At 38.8% G+C, this 23,481-nt stretch overlaps 1 protein-coding gene across 3 annotated transcripts in view; it reads left to right on the top strand.

Annotated features, from left to right (window-relative positions):
• Wake (wide awake) overlaps positions 1 to 23,481 on the top strand; it is a 71,135-nt gene that overhangs the window by 15,713 nt on the left and 31,941 nt on the right. For 2 of the 3 annotated variants that reach the window (XM_070674171.1, XM_070674169.1), the window contains exons 3-6: positions 14,325 to 14,476; positions 15,119 to 15,247; positions 16,140 to 16,326; positions 18,770 to 19,023. In XM_070674171.1, the coding sequence (XP_070530272.1) occupies positions 14,325 to 14,476; positions 15,119 to 15,247; positions 16,140 to 16,326; positions 18,770 to 19,023 (722 nt within the window). The remainder of the gene's footprint in view (positions 1 to 14,324; positions 14,477 to 15,118; positions 15,248 to 16,139; positions 16,327 to 18,769; positions 19,024 to 23,481) is intronic. The other variant, XM_070674170.1, reaches the window with a different exon arrangement.

Raw genomic sequence — 23,481 nt, 5'->3', positions numbered from 1 at the left:
CCTATAGAAAAGGAGATTATCATCGATACAAATCCACGATTGCGACTGATGTGAATTTTAATGCTGCTTTCGGCTAGATAAACGTCGCCCAAGGGATTTAAATATCGTTCACAGTTTGATTGAAAGATTGAAAACACTCCTCGCAAAAATACCGCAATTTCATCGATTTTAACATTATATTTGGTATCTGTTGTCAAAATATTATTCTGAAGCTTTCAATTTGCTTTACGTATCTTTACTTTGCTTGTACAGTGACAGAATAGGCCATATATGTATGTTTCTTAAGACACCTCATTGAGATTAATGTGCGAATTTAGAGACCAACTATAATATTGAGTAATTGAGATTAATTAGTTTTACTAACGAGCTGTCAACACACGACGCGGCTTGCTGTTGTTCTTAATCTATAATCTACCGTAATTTCCGCGAAGAGAAAGAGATATGATTTTACTTTGCTGGGCCCACGTGGGACGAAAATTGCAAATAATTTACACGGCGATTAATAAATCATTAACTAGAGCAAAATTTGCAAGAAGCAACAAATCCTCACGGAAAATACATTTTCAATGCGTTACCTTGTAACGCTTACAACTAGAGTGTAACTAGAGAAAATATCGAAACAATATCCATGCAGAAAAAGAGATAAATAAATTATTTGTATTAAACAGGATCGATCAAGTTTCACTTACTCGTCGATTTGTCATAAATTTCTATCTTTGCTCTCGGCGTTCTTTCGCTATGATTCTCGTCGTCCCATTGCACTATATCGATAATAGTGGCGGACGGAATTGGATTGTATGCCATGATTGATCGCCTCCCTTTTCGCGTTGGTGAGCAACAGCGCAATTCCGCAGTGTCAGATACGTTGTAATCGTAAACAAGCGACACTCTAAATTTTTTTGAAATATATGCTTTGCTCGCGCGTACGCGCGCGCGTCTAAACTAATGTGAGAAATAGCCGAATATTAAATGTTTAAATATTGAAAAATTATGGCAGGTACCAGATTAGTGACGTATATAATTTTCTATTTATTTTAATGTATAAAATTGCAATATCGCGCTAAATTTTTTTTTTGATCGACAAAACTCGCCATACTCTTCTCAGAATTCGTCGATGCAAACAGACGTGAATAGATTTTTCGCAAATATTTTTCTACGTTCACGCAAGTGAGTTATCGGGGTGCCGCTTAAATCTCGATCATGAATACAGAGTATGAGCACTGCAGATAGATGATCTTTTGATCACGGATGATCAAAAGGTCATGCGACGAGAGGCGCCCATTTCTCGATAGCGAGAATCGCGAGAATGATAGAGCTAGCAAGACAGAAATGGAGATATACGTACGTAGACGTTGCATCGGCAATAAGGGAGACAGCGGGATCGTGAATGGAACCAGCCAGCAACCGCAATTGCGTGACAAAGGATCTCGTGACGTCGTGTTACAAACGTGCTGATTACTTTACGATAGTTAGTTTCACATTTGCGCATTCAAACGCGTTTCTGATAGCCTCATACAACATGTATCTTCTTTTATGATACTCTTGAAAGGTAGAACCTTCATACTTTGCTTGTACGCGAAATTATAATTTTTTTTCTCTTCTTTCTTGTTAAGCAAATTTTTTTTTTTTTTTTTTTTTTTTAATTTAAAAAAACTTAATATTTGCACAAAGTAATAATATTTTAAAGGATAATAATTTCTACCTACTAATTACAATCATAGAGACTGGATCGCACACGTAGAGTGATAAAGAAGAAGAAGAAGAAGAAGAAAAGTTCAGCGGTGTATAGCGCTAATTAAAGGCAAATTAAATATATTAAAATTACACCGCGTCGTCAGGACATCATTAAAAGTTTGCGCTGGCCGAGCCGTGATTTTATACGTCCCGCGATTAACGATGTAGACGTTATTGCATCCTATTTATTGTTTCCGAATGGCCATTAACACGAGTGGTTTCCAGCGTTTTCTACCGCGAATTCATTCGTTCGCCGGCCGGGCAGGAAAACAGGCAATTGCAATTTGCCGCATCGCGCGGCCGCAGGGGTTGCCGACAAGTGCGCCTTACAGTTTCCTTATTGGGACCATTTGTCACTGTAGGGTGTACAAAGCCCCGTAGCTTTACTACTCAGAAAAAGATTGCGCCGTGCCGGGCGCAACATTTGTCAAGCGTATCGGGACGAGTTGCGCGCAACCGCGATGTCAACGAGCAAAATTTAAGAAGACCGCACGCGCGTGATATCGCGACAATTCCTCTCCAATTCTCCGCTCTCGTTCCTCCAAATTTGACGCGAGAATACAGATAACTGTGCATCAACGACGTCAACCTGAAAATTGCGCGACACGAAAATTTGAACGCCCGGAGCATTTTGTGTGCATATACTATACCCCAAAACGCCGAGCAACAATTTATAACGCAATTTTCAACGTATCCGTTACGTGCATTTGCCTCTTTCGCATAACGACGACCTCGATATCGGTCAGCGCGACTTTAATCCCGTCCCACTTTTCGAAAAGTAAAAAAACTTACCGCACAAACGAGATAAAGCTGGACTTTTTTTTTTTTATTTCTTTCTGTGATCTAATCACGCCAAGCGAAATCGGTAGTCAGGAGAAAATTGCGTATCTATGGTGCACAATTGCAACCCAGCTCGGTCTTAGATTTTCCGATACCGCAAAATGTTCTCTCTTGATTTTCGTCGGAATATTTGCAATGTATACCAATCTATTTTCAATTATCTGAATTTTAGGAAAAGCGTCCAAGATATATTTACATCTACGTTAGCGCTTCCGTTTAAAATTAAATATTTTTCTGATAAAACAAACAAATTTCTTTTAATGTATTTTAACGCTAGACTTTCTGTTTTTTTGTTTTTTTTTTTTTTTTGCAATTTCATGATAATACGCAATACACAATCTTGCTCAAATTATCTTGGCGAACTGGCCAGTAAAATAAAATATTATCGGAAACGAATGGAATTGTTTTAACTGTTAACAATAAGTTTATGCTTTTTGTGTACTTGGTTTCCCGCTGAGGTTTTCAGAGAAATGCACGAGGGAATTTGAAATAACTTAGTGTTCAACGTAAAAGGCGACAACGCAATTTCTGCGATATCACAAAATTTCTGGGAACCGTGCAAGCATGTGCTCACTTGATTCGCAGTTAGCCCGTCCTCTGTGACAGTACGATGGCGGCGTGCTGAAACTACACCGAGAAGCTACCGACATTGAGTGCGATCCTCCACCATCAGGCAGTTGCCTTTCCACCGTTTGAGTAGACGAACCTAATTTCAACTGGGGATGAGTGCCCGCGCGCGAAATGAAAGCTTAGTGCATGGGGTCGAAAGCGAGCGATTACTTAGCGCAAAACGATTTCTTATCAATCTAAAAAGCGTTTGTTAAAACCGCTTTTTTAAATAATTATTCAAGATATAATATTTAATCAGATAATGCTCCTATTCCAAGATTTATTTTAAAGAAATGTAAAAAAAATATAAAAATTACAATATACATATAAAGTAAAAGATGAAGGAAAGAAAAAAAGAAATTAATTAAGCTTGATTGAACCATGTGACAAAGTACAAGCTTTAATTATTAAAAAAATTAATCGGATCATCATAGAAATATCGTATAATTGTACGATCTTTTATCTTTGTATTGTACACCGATACAAAGGACTTGAAATTGGAACCGAGAAACTTTCCAATGAGAATCGAAGTTCTAGAATTAGTCATGTTGCAAAGTTACAAAGTTAATGCCACTTATGTATCTGTATTACTGGCTGCTGTGCTAATCACTCACGCAAACGTGAAACATTGAAATGTTCCCTCGAGGGCCATGCACGCGTACTATATTATATTCGAGTTCTCGCTGTCTGCGACGTCGGCAGCTCCGTAATAAATGCTTAATTGTCTACAACGTCTGACGGTATTACGAGGATCAACGAATTTCTCCGAAACTAACGTTAAACGGAGGAGGATTTTCAACCACTGAACATCCTAGATAAATTTCCAAGTTATCTCGCTAGTGATTAAAGCAGCGATTAAGTCGAAGCCTATGACTCGCCTTGAAAGTTAGTTCGAAGTAACCATCCACGTCGAGAGAGATGATCACGCGGCGAAGAATGTTAAAGTGTCCTTCGTTTCAAAATTAAAATTTTAATTTCGATTATCATGATGTAACTTTCCCCGTAATTCCTAGCTAATTTGCATCCAAGCAAACTTTATCGTTTTACTTTTTCCTTCCAAGCGCATACACTAGATTATTAGTGCTTCACCGTGCTCTTTACCGAATTTTAGCATTATGATAATTTACCTCTATCGAAACTTTTACTTTGTAAAATTTTTTTTATTGGAAAAAACCTTTGACGGCAGTTCAAATACAGAGAACAGAGAAAATCAAATAACGTCGATTTTACAAATGCATTTTATTAAATCGTTTTGTCATTTCCAAAATCAGGAAGGAGAAAACTTGATAAGGTTCGTATCTCTTTCAAAATTTTAATCATGTATCGAGGCAAATTTGTTTCTCGTTATTTGCACGTACCTATATGAATATATATTTTTTGAATTTTATTCGCTGAGAGACGAATGCTTGACGAAAAGCAGTAAGCCGAAGCACCGAGAGTCGAATTAACTTGTGAAATTAATTGCTCGCTCGCAATTTCCCCGGGGGTAAAGTAGCTCGTATTATAGTGTAGCGTAGCATCTTTGCGCCATTTCTTCAGGATGCATTTTCGCGAAAAAGGTTTGAGACTTTCGTGATAAAATTGTCAAAAGAGAAAGGAGCCTTTCTAGCTGAGAGTCAGAAAATCGGGAATTGCAGATGCGGAAGGCGGAAACACAATATCCGGCGCGTAAAGCTCGCGAGAGGAAAAAGCTTTATCGCACTTGTCTGAAAACTTGCCCACCCGTGCCTGATGTAGAGAAGCTATTTCCGCTGGGACCGAAAAATCTTGGCGTCGTGGAGACGCAAAGATTTCCAGGTGGCCGTATAGCGGTGCCTACATGCTCGCTGCAAATAAGCGTCACTCCTTCAACACGTCTGCGAATACATGACATCCGCCATGTGCTGCACTATCGAACCTGCAAACGACGTAGTAGAACGACGATATCTTATTCATCAGATACGACGTTCAAGTGCCGCATATTGCAGAAGAATAAATTTAGATTTGGTCCGCCTAACTCTGATGTCTATTTAAAATTCAGAAAAAATTACTTTGCCGTTAATTATATATTCGTGAAATAATTTAGAATAATATATATATATATATATATATATATATATATATACATACATATAATTTAATAAATAGCAACATAAGATTCTTGTAATGATAATAATTAAAATATTATTTTTCGGGATACTTGAAAAATTTGCAGTACGCGTGACGATATAATAAATGTCATTTCATTTGTCATCCCACCCCATCAATTTTTATATGCCAATATATTTATCTCCTACAAAATTATTTTATCATTATTCGTTTTATTTGCCGGTATAACATACTTTGCTCTTAGTTTGCTCCGACACGCCAAGTATGCCAAGTCAGTTTAATATTCTGCCCATATGCCGTGGAAAAAGCACGCACGTTAAAAGGATTTCGAACAACTTTAGCGTTTAACGCAGCGGCGTACTTCGAACGACGTAAACTTCTTTTACAGTTCATTTTGAGACTTGCAAACTGCATATATATGTTTTAATTGAAAAACAAAATCTCATTTTTCCGCCGTCGCGGGAGATAAACGGAACAGCTCATCCGTACGTTGGTCCGTCATCCCATTTTTTCCATCACATTTTTTTCAGCGTACCTTTCGACAAGCGACCAGGATTCAACGGCGACATCGATTTTTTTTCCCTCCTTCCTCCGTCTGCTTGTGTTACTCCATTATTCGCTTTGTGATCGTACGCGAGTTTTACGCTCAGCGGGACGGCGTTTTAATTATCTTCGATCGCGCTTTCGCCACGAAATGCCATATGCCAGCGAAGTCGCTGAAAATTCCATTTGCTCTACGACGGCGATTATTGGCCTTACCTTTTGCTGACAAGTGCACGAGTGTCGCGTATAAATCACCGGAAGGACAAGGTGCACGAGAGTAGTGCGGTTTGATAAGAAAATTAACGTTAGAAATAAACTCCTTTTATCGCTCAAGCGATTTTACGTAGTCTGATTCATATTGGCGTGGCAAGACCGAAACTCATTATAATATGTACAATATATTGCGAAACAATTGTAATAATTATTATAAGAATGGAACATGTAAACGCTTCACTAAACAATTGTAAGACCATAAAATTCTATCTATCTAAAATCACATAGTCCCAACATTTAATTATATATATATATATATATATCGTTTATTTATACGTTGTTCAACGACGTAAATTTCAACATCGATTACCTGTTACATTAAAGGCATTTAATGCAATCTCAGGGCGAAATTTACAGCGTCATTTATAGTGCACGTAAATTCAGTCTGATATTTATAGTTAATGTTCATATCGCGAGATATCTGCTAAAAATAGCTATTATACATTTTAATAATGTATGCCAAAGGTCGAAAGCATAGTTCATCGTCTTCCCACCCAGGCATGAGCCTTATACATATGGTATATGCCAGAAACTTTTTAAGTATTAATTAAAGCAAGTAGTTGGTTAAAAAAAAATTAATTACCGCGCAGAGCGCACTTAGTGAAAGTTCAGGCTTGATATACTCAAGTCTATATGATAAAAGTTTCGTTTTGTCTTTAAAAAATTCAGCGAAATGTTAGAACATCCGTCTTGCAGTTTCTCGTGGTAAACCTATAACTTCTCGTGTTAAAGTTTCTACCGGAGAACGCGGACATACGTCTTGCGTAAACCACGTCAGTGAAGTATCTCCGCGTAAAGTCCGACAGAGTATAATTTCTGGCGGACTCTCGACGATCGTGACGCGCGCGATTGTCTCAGGTGTCGTAAAAAGGAGGCGCTTTCTTTATCTGAGACCCGGTCAGGAGGATCAAAATTTCTCTTGGCGAATCTCCTTATCTTCCTAGTAGATATATATACATATATACCACCTACATCTTAAGGTTAGATTTGTAATAACTCATCGCGTTAGGTAAACGAGGAAATAAAGACGCCTCTGACATAAATTAGCTAGATATGCAACTTTCGTTACATATCAATGTGATTACCTCTATTTTACATTTAATCTGATATACAATAGATACAAGAAAAGATTAAGTAATCACTTTAACGCTTTCTTTTGTCAAGTATACATTGTAAAACCTTGCCATTCGAGAGAAATAAAAGGATTGTATATATATATATATATATATTTTCGGAAAGTTGCAAAAGTTGCATTAATGCTTGCAAAGTTAATGCTAACGTCGCTTTAAGTAATTTCCTATTATCGCGGAGAAGCAATATCTGTCAAAAGTTTTTCTTACAAAATTAAAGAGAAAACAAAAGGAGACTTTTCAGCTTGCACGGAAAGTGGAGTAAGCTTTAAGTAGCTTAAATACCGGCGAATGTTACTCGAAACTGCAAAGTATTTTTTTTCGCCAAGTAGCTATTTCCATGGAAAACTCATACCTGCGCGAAATACGGGCAAAGTGGTACACGGAATGCGAGCGTGGGAAGTGAGAGGGTGAGAAATCGCGTGGCATCTTCTTTCTTGAAAGCGCCTCGTTTTCCAAGATGTTACGGCTAAACGAGTTGAAATGCGGGTCCGCTGTTTTCAGCGAAGGTCACAGACAAAATTACATGATAGCGAGTGCGTCAGAGGCTCGTGTACAACGAAGAGAAGGAAGAATTACATCGTGGAAGCACGCGAATCAATTGTCTCGTCGCTGGTGCTTTTAGAATGTAGGTATAAAGATCGAAAATACGTCGTTTCTTTTTTTTTTTTTTTTTCTTTTCCCAAAATTGTTTGTGTACATGAAAATTGTATTTAAAGAGAAGATTATTGTTCTATAAATCCTTCATGCGTCTTGAAAAAAGATACGGCGAACCTTCTAATAAAAGACGAGTATTAACTTCTAATGGATGGTAGCTTTACACATTCATGCCGCACATAATAATCTCTGGGATGTATAAGAAAACCTTTTTTTACGTGGGATCGCAGAAAAATTCCTTCTCACATGACACATCTAGTGGAAAGAAGCTATTAGATTCAAAGTCATTCACGCAGAATAAAAGCTGCTAATAGTCGTCGTCGGTGAAATAATATTCGACCAAGATCCATACTGAAATGAAAATAATCCTTCGCTGGGAATATTATCGATTCCACGAGGCTCGCAACAATTTTCAAGCGACATCGAAAACCTGAGAGTAGCGTCTCTGTTCTGGAAAGAAATTACTGATATTGCGGTGCGGACTTTCAGACGTAGACATCAAAAGAGAGGAAAAATTTGAGACGAAAAAGTAAAGTTGAACAGCACCGAGGGGAATCGCTGAGAAAAAGAGAGAACACATCGGGAGAAAAACAAACGAGGATATCAAGGACTAACGTTTCCTCAGGCTGATAAGCGAAAATTCGAACGTGGCGAGAGTTCAGAGCGAATTTACGAGTAAATTCGTTAACAAGAATTCGTACAAAGAGAAGAAAAAACAGAATTATATAAGTAGATCGCGAGCTTCAAGTTTAGTTTTAATTTCAATTCGCCGAATATTTTCGACAAAGTTGATCAATCGATAAAACGGTATCTCCCTTTTTTAACGCTCTAGGCTTTTTGTTAACAGTGGAATTTAGAATCGGCCACCTTACTGACTTTACCATAAAACAACAACGAATGAGTGAATAATACTTCCAGTTCTCGTAATATCCGATAATTGGCACTTGATATTCGCGCAAAATTGCGCAGTTAAGATTCGCCGACACTCGGGTCACGTCTCCTCCTCCTCCTCTATTTCTGTCTGACCTTAATTAATGTAAAATATTCGTGCCTATCTCTGTTACCTTTTGACTCTTATTATTATTATTATTGGTTTATATTGCGCAAAAAATATATTTATTATCAACATTTTACTCGATAGAACCTGTGCATTTTATACAGAACGTATACATTAGACATGTTAAATTCAAAATTTTAACATAGACGTTTTTTTTTTTTTAACAGAGATATAAAATCTTTTATCAAAAATAACATTTTTTTTTTTTTTCAAGTATAACGCTTTTGTGTTTAATTAATAATTAACATAGGAAACGGTACAGTTAAATGTACATATTTTTTATATCGCGCTATTTTCCGTTTACCGTGCCAGTTCTATTTTTCGAATGAGTAAATATTTTTCTAATTAGCAATGGCGTAGACCTCGATTGGAAGAAACGTTTATTTGTAGAGGGTCTCACCTTTCGCACATACTCGACATTAATCGAAGGTCTTTTCGCATTATTGAAATTGGCTATATTCCAGATTAGAAACCACAAATGCGATATGTATACATATATGCGCTATGTGCGCTGAAATTTAATTAAATTTCAATTAAGTTTTAATCGTGCGTGATGTGCAAAAAATATTATATGTATATGAGTAATTGCCGCGTTACTCATAATGATCTCGGTTAAAAATTTACAAGGATAAATACGCGAGATTTCGGAGACAGGAAAGTTTATATTCGCGAAGCTGAAAACAATTAGCGAAAAAGCTTGTTGTATCGTTGTGAAAAAAGAGTATCGCGGAATTGACAAATTATCGTTTTGATTAACCGCACATCGGATATCGCGCCTGTCGGTGTGAAACAGAAGTGATTGACGCCGCGTCGATGATCAGAGAAACCGATGAAAGATCAAAGATAAATGAGAGATGGTGCGGCTGTCTTTCCCCAACGCGATCAATAATCTTTCCGCTTGTATAAATAGCCGCTATTGATTTTCCACTTTGCAACGTATTCTTCGTTTGCCTTCTCTCATCGAGGATCGCCGGCCTTCTATATTTTAGAGTGGGCACAGTGAAAACAAACGACTCGCTTCTTCATCGCGGCTTTTATGTGTGATATATCGATAAAAGATCATTGGGACAACAAACAAATTAACGAGCTCATATAAGCCGGGATGTAAACCTAATTAAATGACAGATTCCACCTTTATTATAGTCACTGCGCGCACGCAAAGGAATTATTATTAAATTCAAATTCTCATTACATCTTTCGCGACACGTGTTTTACCCGAGCATTAATAACGCGAGATATTTAAAGTAATCTGGTAATAAAAAAAAAAAAAAAAAAGTTAGAGTTTATAATAATAAAACATATCGACAAATTATTTTTCTCTATCGACAAGCTGCGATTTTGCCAGCACCCATTACTTTTTTTTTTTTCTTTTTAATATTACAAAATTATGTCAGCGAGCCATGAAATGTCGCAGAGTTGGAGCTTCCAAGCTGATTGCACCAAGTTAAGTACATTCTGATGGTGCGACGCATCGTAAATCTACATCAACGCCGAGCGTTCGTTACTGGCGAATTTATTGCACCGATGTAAAGCATTCTCGGCATACATTTCCTGGTTGTTGTACCAGGATGACCCGTCACTCCCTTGCCTCTTTGCCGTTCTAAAATTCACATTTGACCTTGTCCAGAATATAATGTACGCGAGAAGTTCCGGGACACAACGGAACACAATTTGCAAATTCGCCATCGTCGTTTTGCGAGAAATTTATGCGAGGGTGCAGCAAAGGTCTCTGTGATTTCTCGAACGTCAAGAATCGAAGGAGAGACGGTCGTACTTTAATATCGTCTCAGGACGAATCGCTGATCCAGAAATACTATCGCAAGGGTCAAAGCGTAATCGAGAGTCGGAGGGAAAGTCAGAGGTGATTCCGCGAACCGCACTAAGGTACTATGTTTTTTTCATTAGCTTTTTTTTTTTTTTGCCTTTTCTGAGTGGAACGTAATAGAAACGTCTAGCGAGAAATACATTATTGAAAAGAATAATTTGTTCATTTAAGAAGAAATTATAAAAATCCTAAATGGTAGCCCAGAATTGATTGCGCGATAATAAAAAATAAATAAACAGCGCTGTTTTTAGATTTAATTGCTATTAAATAAAAATCTTATTTTTATTTCGCCATATTTTTTTTCAGTTTTTCTTGAAAATTATCACCAAAGCCGTAATCCTTTATTTTTTTTTATTTGCACTTACGCAACATAAAAAACGCTCTTAAATGCGCACACATATATTTCAATTGACTATACTCCCTTTTTCTCTTTTCCCTTTTCCTTTTGGAAGCAGAAAAAGGCTTTCTTTCTCTGCCGTATATTTGGGTCGCTGGGTTAGCGCCAAGCCCGGCCGCGTTCTATTCTCCTATCGACATGTCGATTGAAAAGTATTCAACCACTGCGGAGCGCTATAGAAAAGTCGTTGTTGACTCTTTCTCGCTAAACGCGATCGAATATATCCTCGACGTGGACAACCGCCCGACTTTTGTATCCACGCTGTGTCGGAGAAAAACACGCACGATCGACTGCAAGGCGAATAATCGTCTCTGACATATCCTGATCCCGTTGAGGCGGCTGATGCCGCCTGAGCTTTATGTCCGAGAATGTGCGACAGCAATCTTCTTTGCTGCGCCGACGCGTACAAACGACGAAGGTAAATATCGCGGGCGACGAATATCTTTTCCCAGCGGCGCAACTATTTCCCTCGCGAAAAATTCGTTTTGTCTCCCTCCGGATATAAGGGTCGGCAATTATTCTCGTTTGCGTTGTTAGTCTCATACGTAACACCGTAAGCTCAATTATGAATTCGCGTGCGTCCCCGTAAGTCGAGAGAAGACTTAAAGGGCGTTCCCGATGCCGTTTCAAGGACGCGCTATTCTCCTCAATCTTATCGATTTGCCGACGACGACGATCCCAATACCCCAATTAGACCTTTCTCATCTCGCCGTTTTTATTCTATCCCGAGGATCAACGTTTTTCTCCTTGCCGTCGATCTCGCTGAAATTTTTCTCAAGCCTCACTTCGCTCGTTACTTCGTCATTAAATGGCCTGATTTAATTTCATCTGCTTTAAAACTACTCTCTCGCGAATCTCGCCGGCATCCTGTCTTCTATCTCGGTTGCAGAAAAAAAAAAAAAAAAACAAAAACTTTAGAAACGTATTAGTAAAGTAATGCCATTGTTGTGGCATTTTGCAGCGGTACTTTTTCCGCGATGTATCGTTGATCTAACTTGGTTTTTTCGCCGCGCGCTAAGTCTATTCCGCGTCTTGACCTACCCAACAAGTGCTCGACTGCCGAAATCGCTGGTCGCCGGGTTCGACGACCACCGCGATACTGTTAGGGCGTGCGTGTGTTGACATCTGGCCGGCTGGACAGCTTCGCTTTCCGAGTTCGCAAGGATGGTGGACGCGCGGGCGGCGGGCGGCGAAAACCGGTTTGCCCGGTGAATTCGGCGAATTTGGCAGTCGAGCGAGCGTTACGTAAGATTAACCCACAACAGTAAACAAGTACGCGGAGAAAAAAAATCTATTTAGATACATGGTCCGCGCTAGACAGAGACTAAACGACCGATACTAGACAGATTTTGTTTCTTTTTTTTTTTAAGTGACAACGCTATAACGAATATAAGTCACACCTTGATTTTGTTGTAAAGTTAAAAAGTATATTAAACGTGTAAAAAGTCTACGCTTGCTTTTCGCGTTGGTAGAAAGTCGCAAACTTAATCGCCTTTGTAAACCGTGCGATGGATGTATCGCTGTCACGGGAGCGGCTTTAATTCTTGCGAACTTTCGCGAGCGACGCGTAATTCCCAAGATATCTCTAAATTGTATATAAAACGAATTCACGTGTGTGAAATCGTTGAATTTATTTTCATCTCAGTTTTATATCGTCGTTAAAAATTTTGGGGAAAAATCACACATTTTACGTCGAGTCTTATCAATGATGTTTCATCATTAAGGCTGCGTTTGAAAAAGGATTAAGATATGAAATTCGTGATTACATCTGTAAGGACGAGTCTATCACGTTTCGTTGAAAATATCGTAGGAAACATTGCGAGCGTTTTGAAAGAAATAAAAGATCGCGAGTGATCAAAAGAAACGAAACGACGTGCGCGAGAAAGTTCGGCGGAAAGTGCACTTTGAACAAAGCAAGTTACTGCAATCAAGGACTCTTCGTGAGACGTGTCACTGCAGATACAGAACTCCCCCGTACGTACTTTTAGCCGGGAAAACTCGGAAAGACTTAGTTAGGATATACGTTTGTCTTTGCTCACCTTCCCGAGGAAGATGTTTCCAATAGAGAGTGTCGCACGAAAAATAGATTTTCGGTTTGCGGCGACGCAAATTACTTAATTTTTATGTACCCTAGCAGACCGGAATTAATTAATTCCGCCCTATTCTTGCCTTTCAAAAAATATTTCAAATTTGATTATTCACGAAATTATCAAATAATTATTTTAAAATAGCAATTTAAGTTGAAATTGAAAAATTTCGGAAGAAATATCTGCGCTACAGAGTGCTGTCCTCGTTGAGTATTGGTCGTTCGGCTTTATATATCTATATTATAAAGACCCTTGCTAGAGGGTATAAAATCGTATAGGGCAAGCAAATTTCCGGGAAAACTTGAATTGAAGTATCGCGTGATGACATTTTGTTATACGCTACTAGTTCTTGCAAGGAATAAAGTACATTTTGGAGGAAAAATATTATCTTTCTGTTATACGTAAAGAATTATTGATAACATTGCAGGGTTTCTATGTACAAATTTATATAAAAAATAAATTTTTGAAAAAGTAAAAAAAAAATTAACATTGTTGAATAAATTCTTATTTAAAATAATTTTTCGCGAGAAATAAAATATTAAAGAAAAAAATTATTTTAAATTATACGAGATCCCACCCAGAGTGTTTTAACAAGCGTTAGAAACCTGCTTTAATTATTTTATATATTGATGATTAATTATAATACCGAAATTACGATGTAATTATGGGTGTGACGATTAGATTAATAGTAACCAACATTCTAACACGTAGGAATTAATAACAGAAACTAGTTTTACTAACATCCGAAGCTTAATTGTGACGCCAGAGATTAATATTGATCTAATTTATGCCCGCCGAGATTACATCACGTCAATCTAGCGAATTACGAAATGATATCTACATATACGATACGATACGATACGATACGCGGGACGTTTCTACACGTGGCAACGATGAAAATTAAATGACCGCATCCAATGACCACCGCGGACAGTTAGTTTATCCAACTACAATTAATTTCCGCTATCGCGTTACTTTAGCGCTGATAAACACGGGTCTGAATGAATAATTTCGAATACGTAAATTGATAATCGCGGATGGAACAGCGAGGCATTGTTTCACAATAATTATTATTCTGTTACAGCGCACCTGTGCCGGAATGCAAACCCGAGAACAGATCACAAGTACGCGGACCCGGAGGGCGGCCAGCTCCGCTTTTGCGTTCGAGAACTCTGCCGGCCATCGTCGTCCCCGGGCTCAACATCCTGCAAGCGCAAATCGATGCACGCTACAACGGTGACTATTAAGAGCCAAGACCACTTTTACCCTCTTCCGCGAATGCCTTACATTACATTTTTCGTACACCGAGAGTACCGCCGTCATTGTTGTCTATCAGTATAGATCCATCTGTTACGATAATCTTTCTCTTTTATCTTGTAACAACCGTTGCCTGCAACCACTCCTTCGCGTTTCGAGTACGCAGTAATCTTAAAATGCTCCATTTCTATCCTCTCTACGCCTGGCAATCCGCTTTTGATGACGCAGTCACGATACTGCTCCTTTACCATTGTTCTATGGCATCTCTTCTTCCCTTACGTTTTTCCTCGCGACACCGACAGATGGCAAATTAATATTTAATATTTTTTTTTTTTTCATCATCAAAATAACGTAGCGATAAGTTAAGTAATATTAATCGTATCTTATTACATACGTATGAGTACAACTTAGCCTGCACGTCGTTAATTGCATTATCTACTCATTGTGTGTAATTAAGCATTTATTACTTGCAATTTCGCATCTAGTATCTCGATATTTAGTCGTAAGTTTCAACAGTTGCTAAATAGTAGAAACGTTACGTTACGTTTCGACTCGCTAAGAATACGCGCTGTACGCAGCTCCTCTCACATTTAATCATGGTCATCTTTCGCTCGCATTCAGCGGTTACAACGGGGATATCGGTTGTTCCACCTTCCACGGACAATACGACCTGCGCAAAGCGCGGAAGCACGGCTTCCCATTGTACCAAGCTTCTTACGCCAAGAATATCCTTTACGGACGACACGATAGGTAAGGTACTAAGAATTTATGCGATAACTCATAGAATGGACTCTCGAGTTTATATTGGACTTTTTCATTGCCAGTCGCGTTTACGCTTCAGAAATTGATGTTCTTTACGCTCTCGCAGCCTCGTATCACTTATTAAACGCTCTCTCTCTCTCTCTCTCTCTCTCTCTCATTCTTCCCACGCATGCAAATCTAAGTAGACCTGATAAGAGATTGCCAGTTCTTCTATTGAGATTATTGATAAAGATCAATCATGTATATTAATATTTCCACAATGTAGTTTCGTCTTAATGTACATAATCCAGACTTGGAGCATGTTAATAAAAGAGTTAACATTATGGAGAGTCATTAAAAACTGAGCACGAGTTCAGTGAATACTATGCAAAAACAGGTAAAACGTAACGCGTCAAAGCGAGCGTCGTCGCATTTCCGCAAGTATGTTATTTTTTCTCAGTATAATTGGGACCTTTTTTAATACATTTGCAGCATTTGCATATATGTATATTTAATATAATTTAATAAAAATTCGAATAACATATATTATTGGATTTTAATAGAATTATTTTATATACATTTAATTTTATTATTGACGAACCTATTGGAATACGTTTAAAATATACAACACGTTTTCGTAATTACTCTCTTTTTGCTGTTTTACCGAAAAATGTGTTTTTCCAAAACTGTTTGATGTTGAGGAAACCTGACCGCGTTGCAAAAATAAAACGACCAACGATCATCGCAAAGCTCGTTCTCTTCGTACACGCGAAATAGCCGTGAGAGCGCCGAGGGAGTTGCCGGATGAATTTTACGCCGGTATTGACTCTCGTCGGCAACCGAGAATCGTTGATTGCGCGCCCCGTGCACAATTTTTCATGTCGGATTTCCTCTGTGACAGAGCGCCGCGTTTCCGACTCTGGTCCAGCGAGCAGAGAATCCTCCAAGGAACACTCAGGTAGAAGCGGCAGGCTGAGCAGCAGCAGCATCGGCGGCTCACAGCCTCTCAACAGGCTCGCGAGGCTCTTGAACCAGCGGCCGAGCTTCACCCCGAGTGATGAAATTCCACGACGGCTCTCCTGGGAGAGGTACGTCAACGAACGGCCTGTGCCGCGCATCTCAAAGTACCTACCTACCTACCTACTATGTGCTGCTCTCACCGTGCGAAAATGAGCCCTCGTAACCGTCAACAACGAGATCCGAACTGACCTGACTATAAGGAACGAAAGAGCTAACGGGACTGACATTTTAATTTCATATATCAATGAGACGAGGAAGCGAAAAATCATATATCTCAAGGATCTGTAGGAACTTTGGCGTTTCGAGTAGCGAATAGAGCTTTTGAGATTGGGTCCAGTCAGCGTTCGACATAGAGAGCTATCGGTTATCAACGGGAATCAACGGAATACGAAATTAGGTGGAAAGCCAATAGACAAACGTCTCGCTCGACGGAACTGCTTAATAATCGGCACTCAGCGTTTGCTCTGCAAATCGTTCTGTCGGATTAGAATTAAATTCTGAATCGAAGGTGCTAAAGAATCGACCAATTCTTTACCGAATTACGAACAAAGTAAGGATATGTTTTTTTATTTCTTAATCTTTTCTTAAAATTTTTATCTAGACATCCGCGAAATATATTGCAACAGACTCTTTAGTGATTTTCTCGACTACGATCACTTAATCATTCCGTCTACGTCTTCTACCCATCCGTCGCATGACTGGCGATATGATCGAGCATTTATTTCGCGTGACTATAGAAATATTAGATTGTTAAGGAAACCTTGGTAAGTAACGATGTGCATAAATCGCTCATGCTTAGTGAACTCTTTCGGAAATGGCTGCGATAAGTTATCCAGACGATAAATGATTTCAGAAAGGAAAAGTGGTTGTACAGCGAATGTAACGTCATTTTTTTTTTTTTTTTTCAAGAGATATTCGTAATACTAGATAGCTCGGGTATAACCGTGCGTTCCATAAAATATTATTGTTCTCTATGGCAAATAGGGCACGGCATCAAGTTTCTCATTGAAATCGATGACGAGCGAGCATAGAGTGGTTTCCTAGTTAGTGATACTATTGTAAGTATGCTTTTATTGATCGTGTCGATGAATAGCGCTTTGATAGATTTCCTGCGCGGTAACTCGCTGTATATATCGCTACACGTAAAGTGGAAAGCAATTTTCCTCAACACATTCACATTTCGAAAACACGAATTCCCAGACGACAATACCGATTGTTACAGATGTCGTTCTCGGAACGGTCGGCCTGTCCTGCTCTTTCTACATTGCTATTATGGCTAATAATTGTAAGCGCTTCAAGTTACGAAAATTGCTTCTGCATGAATTAAAATATATAAATGTCACCGAACTTAGTTTCCAAGAAACTGCGTTTACGAGGAAGAATCGAGATCGAATATTCGGCGGAACAACCTTCGCTTCATTCTACGTTGGTTCTAATCTTGAAAAAAGTCATGGAGTTAAACACGATTAGAGAGTAACAGGGAGAGTCCCCTTCTCGTTCTTATCCCTCGATATCTTATCTCTTTAATGCCACTTACACAACTTCGATCTTCTTGATTCAAGCGTAAATCAAGTTTTATCTCAATCGTGAGAGTGATTATTTTCTTACATTAAGTTTGATTGACTCATATCACGGACTCTCTTTTGTAATAAAAATTCCTTATTCTTAAACTAGGTGAGCTTTTTTTAGTTCTCACGTTGAATAATTATTTCGTTAAGAGAATGACATTGGTATTGCAAGAAATAAATTAAGAGAGCACAATGCACGTTAAACAATATAATTTTTAACAATACGTAAAACGTCGGAATGTAATGTATTACATGCAAATATGTAAAATTAATTGCTTACGTTTCGTACATGAAACTTGTTATCGATTTGATTTTTTTATCTGACTGCTCCAAATAAAACTAACTTTCTACTTTATTGAACGATGAGCGAAAAAAAATATAACGGTAACACGAGCATAGGTGTAAATGTACTTGAAACACCCTAGTCATTTGGTCATTTGGGGTCTTCATTATACTGTAAACGCGTATGTGTGTGCCCTCTCGGTAATATTAAATTACCGTCACCTCGGCGATGGTATGGTAGGTCGACAGGGAAACGCTTAAAACGGGGAAAAGCATCCTGCGATGCATGCATCGGCAATTCGTGCGAACCGCGCCCATGAAAATGCATCGATCGCTTGATTTACGATCCTCGTCACATCAACGCGTCATTCACATGAACGGAATTCCTCTTTCTTGCTGTTATCGAAGAGAGCTTGGAATATACAGCTCGCGTTATTTTATTTTATTTTTTTCCTATCGCGGATTTTACGGTTCTGTTTACGTAAAACATGATAAATTAATTACATAAAATACCCGAAAAATTGCAGATAGGAAACGCGTGACGAAAAAATCTTGAGTAATGTATTAAAATTTTTGTAAAGAGAACAATCTATAATTTTTTTTTTTTTTTTTTTTTTGCTACAACTTTTATTCGCGTTAATCGAATAATATTAATTGACAGACGGGACTACAGTACGACGAGTTCCTGTCTACCAAGGAGCAGTTCCATCGACAGCGTGGCGGAATGGGGATTGACAGGAATAGGAACAATCGGTGGAAACAACGGCGTGAGCGCTGGCAGCAGTTACGGCCTATTTGTCGAGCACCCGCCACCGAGAAGAAGTCCTAGCCCACTCTTGGGAGCGAGAAACGATAGACTGAGCATAGTTTCGCCTAACATCGGCAGAAGAGTGAAAGGGCACAGAGCTGTTGTAGGTAAGTTACCGCGTCATTAAGAAAAATGCTAAGCGTTTTACGGAGACCGCCAATCGAGAGAAAAATAGCTTTTCTTTTAAATTTTATTTTAGATAAACGTTCTTTTCTTCGCCTTAAATTGCACAGCTTCTAATTGAAACTATTTCAATTAGAAGCTTTGCAATTTAAGACGAAGAAAGAAAAGAAAAGAAAAACGTTTATCTAACGAACAGAAGGCTAATTAATTAATTGGACGGTAGTGTTTGGTCAAAGAAGAAGAATTGCTGATGCCGGGAGTAATTTTATGTAAATTGTAAATTATTAACTGGGTCGCGGAACGATTTTATCATGCACAGGGTCTGCGATGTTTGCGAAATTAGTGCGACAGCTCGCCCAGGCATTTAATATACAGAACGCTCGATATATTTACCTCTCAGGATCCGTCGTATCTGTCGACGAGAATTACTAAAAGTATTTTATTTCAAGAAAGCCTCAGTTAGCGTATTTGCGAGCAGCGACTCAAAAGACATTAATAATCGCTTTATGTTACGATAATCATGCCGTTATAAACGGATAATAATTTCTCCGAAAGATTTTATGCACGGAGGGAAGAATCCATTTAATTAAAATATAGATAAAATAAATTCTCTTTGCGCGTTAATTAACAGAGAAATTACTGCAGTTTTATGTCTATTTAAGAAATGAGTTTTGCATCGTCTTGCACGAAACTTGCTCTCACAGATTTAAATGATTGATTAATCTATATCCGCGTCGAGTTTACAACTTTCGCGATTAATCGAGTTCGAGCGAATCGTCATCGCGCTTGTAATGTAATATATGGACCAAGTTGTAGCTTCCCAATAATCGTTCGTAATAACGTAACGACGAAAGTTGTAAACTTCAATTATCCACCGCGTACAGTTTAACATGCATCAATTAACAGACACTTGTAATAAATATTATTTTACATACGCAAAGCGTCAATAATATTTGTTGAAAAGCACGCGTTTGCGCGTAAATAATCCGAGACTGTTCTACAAAAGATAAGAGGCATGTGGAACACGGTTGCAAAAGCGTTAATATGGACAATTTTACGACACGTCGTTGTAAGAACAAAACATATTTTATGACATCGCAGGCATCATTTTTTAATACTTGTCTATAAAAGTGGCTATGTGCAATATAGATTAAATACGGGTACGATAGCTGAGAGGCTTGACATTTAACAATCTTTGCTTACAAACCCGGAAAGTGGATTTTTATTTTTCTTCTCGCGTTTCTTTCTTTTTTTTTTTTTTTTTTTTTTTTATCGGTGACTGTAATATGCGATTTATCGTATAACGCATTATATGTATTCTTTTAAAACGTCAATTTAACGCAAGTACTAAAATTTATCATAACCTTTACAAGATAAAATAGATATGTAAGAATGAGACGGCATGCTGTTTTCGAATATTAGGGTCAATCTCTCGTATTTTATTTTATTTTATTTTATTTTTTATTGGAGAAACTATATTGTTTAGTTTAACTAGATAAGTTTGTCTATAACCACCATTTATGATAAAAGTATTTCTCGACAACCTTCCGCTTGAGGGATAAGTCCATGATAGAAAGTTTATAGTCGCCGGGGACCCCTGTGGTTTAAAGTTAAATTGCAAAAACGACATTGTTGGCAGGATTCTGAACATTAGTATCCGTTATACTTGTCAAATTAGTAATTACCCTAAGAAATTGGAAACATTTGCTATTTTAAAAAAGTTTTTCGTACAATGTGAGATGAGTAAAATATACGTTGAATAAAATATCGGCGTTTGCAACATCGATAAATTTCAACGATGCTTGTCGAGGGACATGATAATATCCGGATTAACTTGCATTTATAATTATATGCCGCGTATAATATTAACCTGCGCGTGGACTGTATAAATACTACGAACAATATCAAAATTGCAATTTTGCTTTCTCATGCCGTAATCCATTTTAGAACGGAGATAATTGGTAAAATAATCAGTTTAATAATTTTCCGCGCATACGATGGGGCATTCGGTAAGCTTATCCGCACTTAGACTGAGCCTGCGGAATGGCGATCCCTATTACATTCTCGCGTGGTGCTCGATTGCGCCTGAAAGCATCGAAACCGGAAACCGTGTACACCTGAGGCAAGAGACGGGCGATGTTACCTGGTACCTGCCCAGACAGGTCGCACTCCTCCAGCCAATCGTCTCCCGCGCTTTGTTTACGTCCTCCTGCCCTGACGAAGGAAAGAACTCCGATCTAACGTCCACGCCATCGCGAGTCGCGAGTCGCAGGTCTGAGAAACCTGTGCAGTCGACGGTGATCGCGCTTCTGCGCACTCGCGATATCCCGCCGAGGAAATGGTGAACGCGACGATGAACAAAGAAGGCCAGTTGTCACGCGTGTTGACAGACTCCACGCGTGTCCTACGCGCGGTCGTACCTACTTGGATTTTACTGATTGTGAGTCGCGACTGCGAGTCAGTCGGCGTCACCGACTGATAAAAATTCCATCATATTTTCAGTTCAACGATTATCCTTTTCTCTTTCATTCGCTTTGTAATTTTGGAGTTTACGGAATAATCATTCGTCGTTATGCATAGGAGAAAAGATAGAATATATTCTAACGGTGGCCAACGATAACTAAGTGAAATCGTTTTTGAGAACCGGTTACTTCGTGCTCGATTGATTGCGGCGCGAGTGAAACGAGATGCGACTAACGAGAAAGCGATTTTGTTAACGATCAAGGAGTCAACAGTGCCACGTGAGAAGCGCAACGACTGATAAAGGAAGTTTCCCATGATAAAAGAAGGTGGACGGAATTTAAAAAGGTGCACAGTAGTGACGCTCGTCAAATCTCGAGAATCTTCAGGCGAAGTGCCTTCGAAAGCGGGAGTCGAATAAATTTCAACGCCCACCGAATCGGGTCGTCGATATCATTGAGATCTCTACCGTGGCCGGTCGACATGGCGGATCGCGAGGAGCATTGGGATCCTCGTGAAACTCATCTACGGACGGAGCTTTGATGAAAATGCACAAGGGACGAGGTGGGCTCTGAGAGGGAAAGGTGGAGGACCTCGCGGACCGCATCGACGAATGCATCGGGAATCGTCGCGCGGTATAAACCGGTTTCTACATTCGGTGCAACGGCGCCGCAGCCGCAGCCGCAGCCGCAGCCGCAGCCGCAGCCGCAGCCGCAGCCGCAGCCGCAGTCGCAGCCGCAGCCGCCGGTGAGTTTTAACGAGAAGGAGACCTCGAGACGAATGCCCGCCACGCCAGGTCGATCCGATTACTTGGTGAATTGCGAGCGGTAGTTTTAGGGGAACGAAACGGAGATCGAATTACGTCGATAGACCGCTCCGAGGCTACGTTAATCGCCTCTGGAACCGCCTTGAGAACTCTCGACCGACGGAGCCGCGCTAACTGGCACAGCTAATGCTTTCCGAGAAGGTTTTATTACACGTATCGCGGTGTGTCTCATTTTACGCCCTCAGCATTATTTATCCATTTTTAAGAAGCTATGTGGAACATTTATCATTACGTTTCTGCTACTGATAAATCTTGTCTCGCGTTGCTTATTTTGCGCTACGAAAACATCTCTGCCAGCGCAGAGATAGCGTATCGATTATCTAATTCTAATAATTTCTAATAAAAAATTCTTTACAATTTACAATTTACAATAAGGATTTAAAGATGGATCTCGTTTTTCGTCTTGTTTCCGCATTATTTATTCCAATCACGTAACATCGAGAGATAAATGGTCGATCCGAAGGATCATAACTTTCAATTGATTACCCAAGACATATCGTTCGTCCCTAGAGACGATTTGCTTTCACTTTCGTGAAGAGGGTCCGCGTTCTTCCATGAACGTTACTACGTTTCCGGCTAAAAGTAGAAGATGAATATAGACGATTTGGCTTGTCGTTGGTTTCCGAATGTGCCAGGGTGTCGCAAAAGAATTTAAAAGGACTTGTACGTGCGACAAATTCGAAGTAAACTCGAAAAAGTGATTGGGTATATGCAACGGGTTGATACGATAGACGACGAAATCAAACGCATACAAGTGACAAAAATAGATAAATCATACTACTCTAATTTTTTATAATTTAATAGAACGTCGATATCTTTTATATCGACGTTTAATTTCTTATTGCTTATATTTATTCGATATCTGACTTTGTAATAAGTCATGAAAGAAGATATATTTAATTATATTATAACGCATTATATGATTTACAGCATTTTCACCACGTTTAAAAATTAAAATGCAAAAATGAATTCAATTAATTAATACAGAATTATTTACTTTTATAATACGATGAATTAGAATATTATTTATAACATAACATAACAAACATTAATTTCAATGTAGCAATGTATGATATATCACCCATTTAATTAGCAATGAGAAATATCTTTGAATTAAATTTAATTAAATCATGAATGTATTCACCTGTGCTATCAG

The sequence above is a fragment of the Cardiocondyla obscurior genome, linkage group LG02, assembly GCF_019399895.1.
Source record: "Cardiocondyla obscurior isolate alpha-2009 linkage group LG02, Cobs3.1, whole genome shotgun sequence".
Lineage (NCBI taxonomy): Eukaryota > Metazoa > Arthropoda > Insecta > Hymenoptera > Formicidae > Cardiocondyla > Cardiocondyla obscurior.
This window is presented reverse-complemented; position numbering and strand designations above follow the sequence as displayed.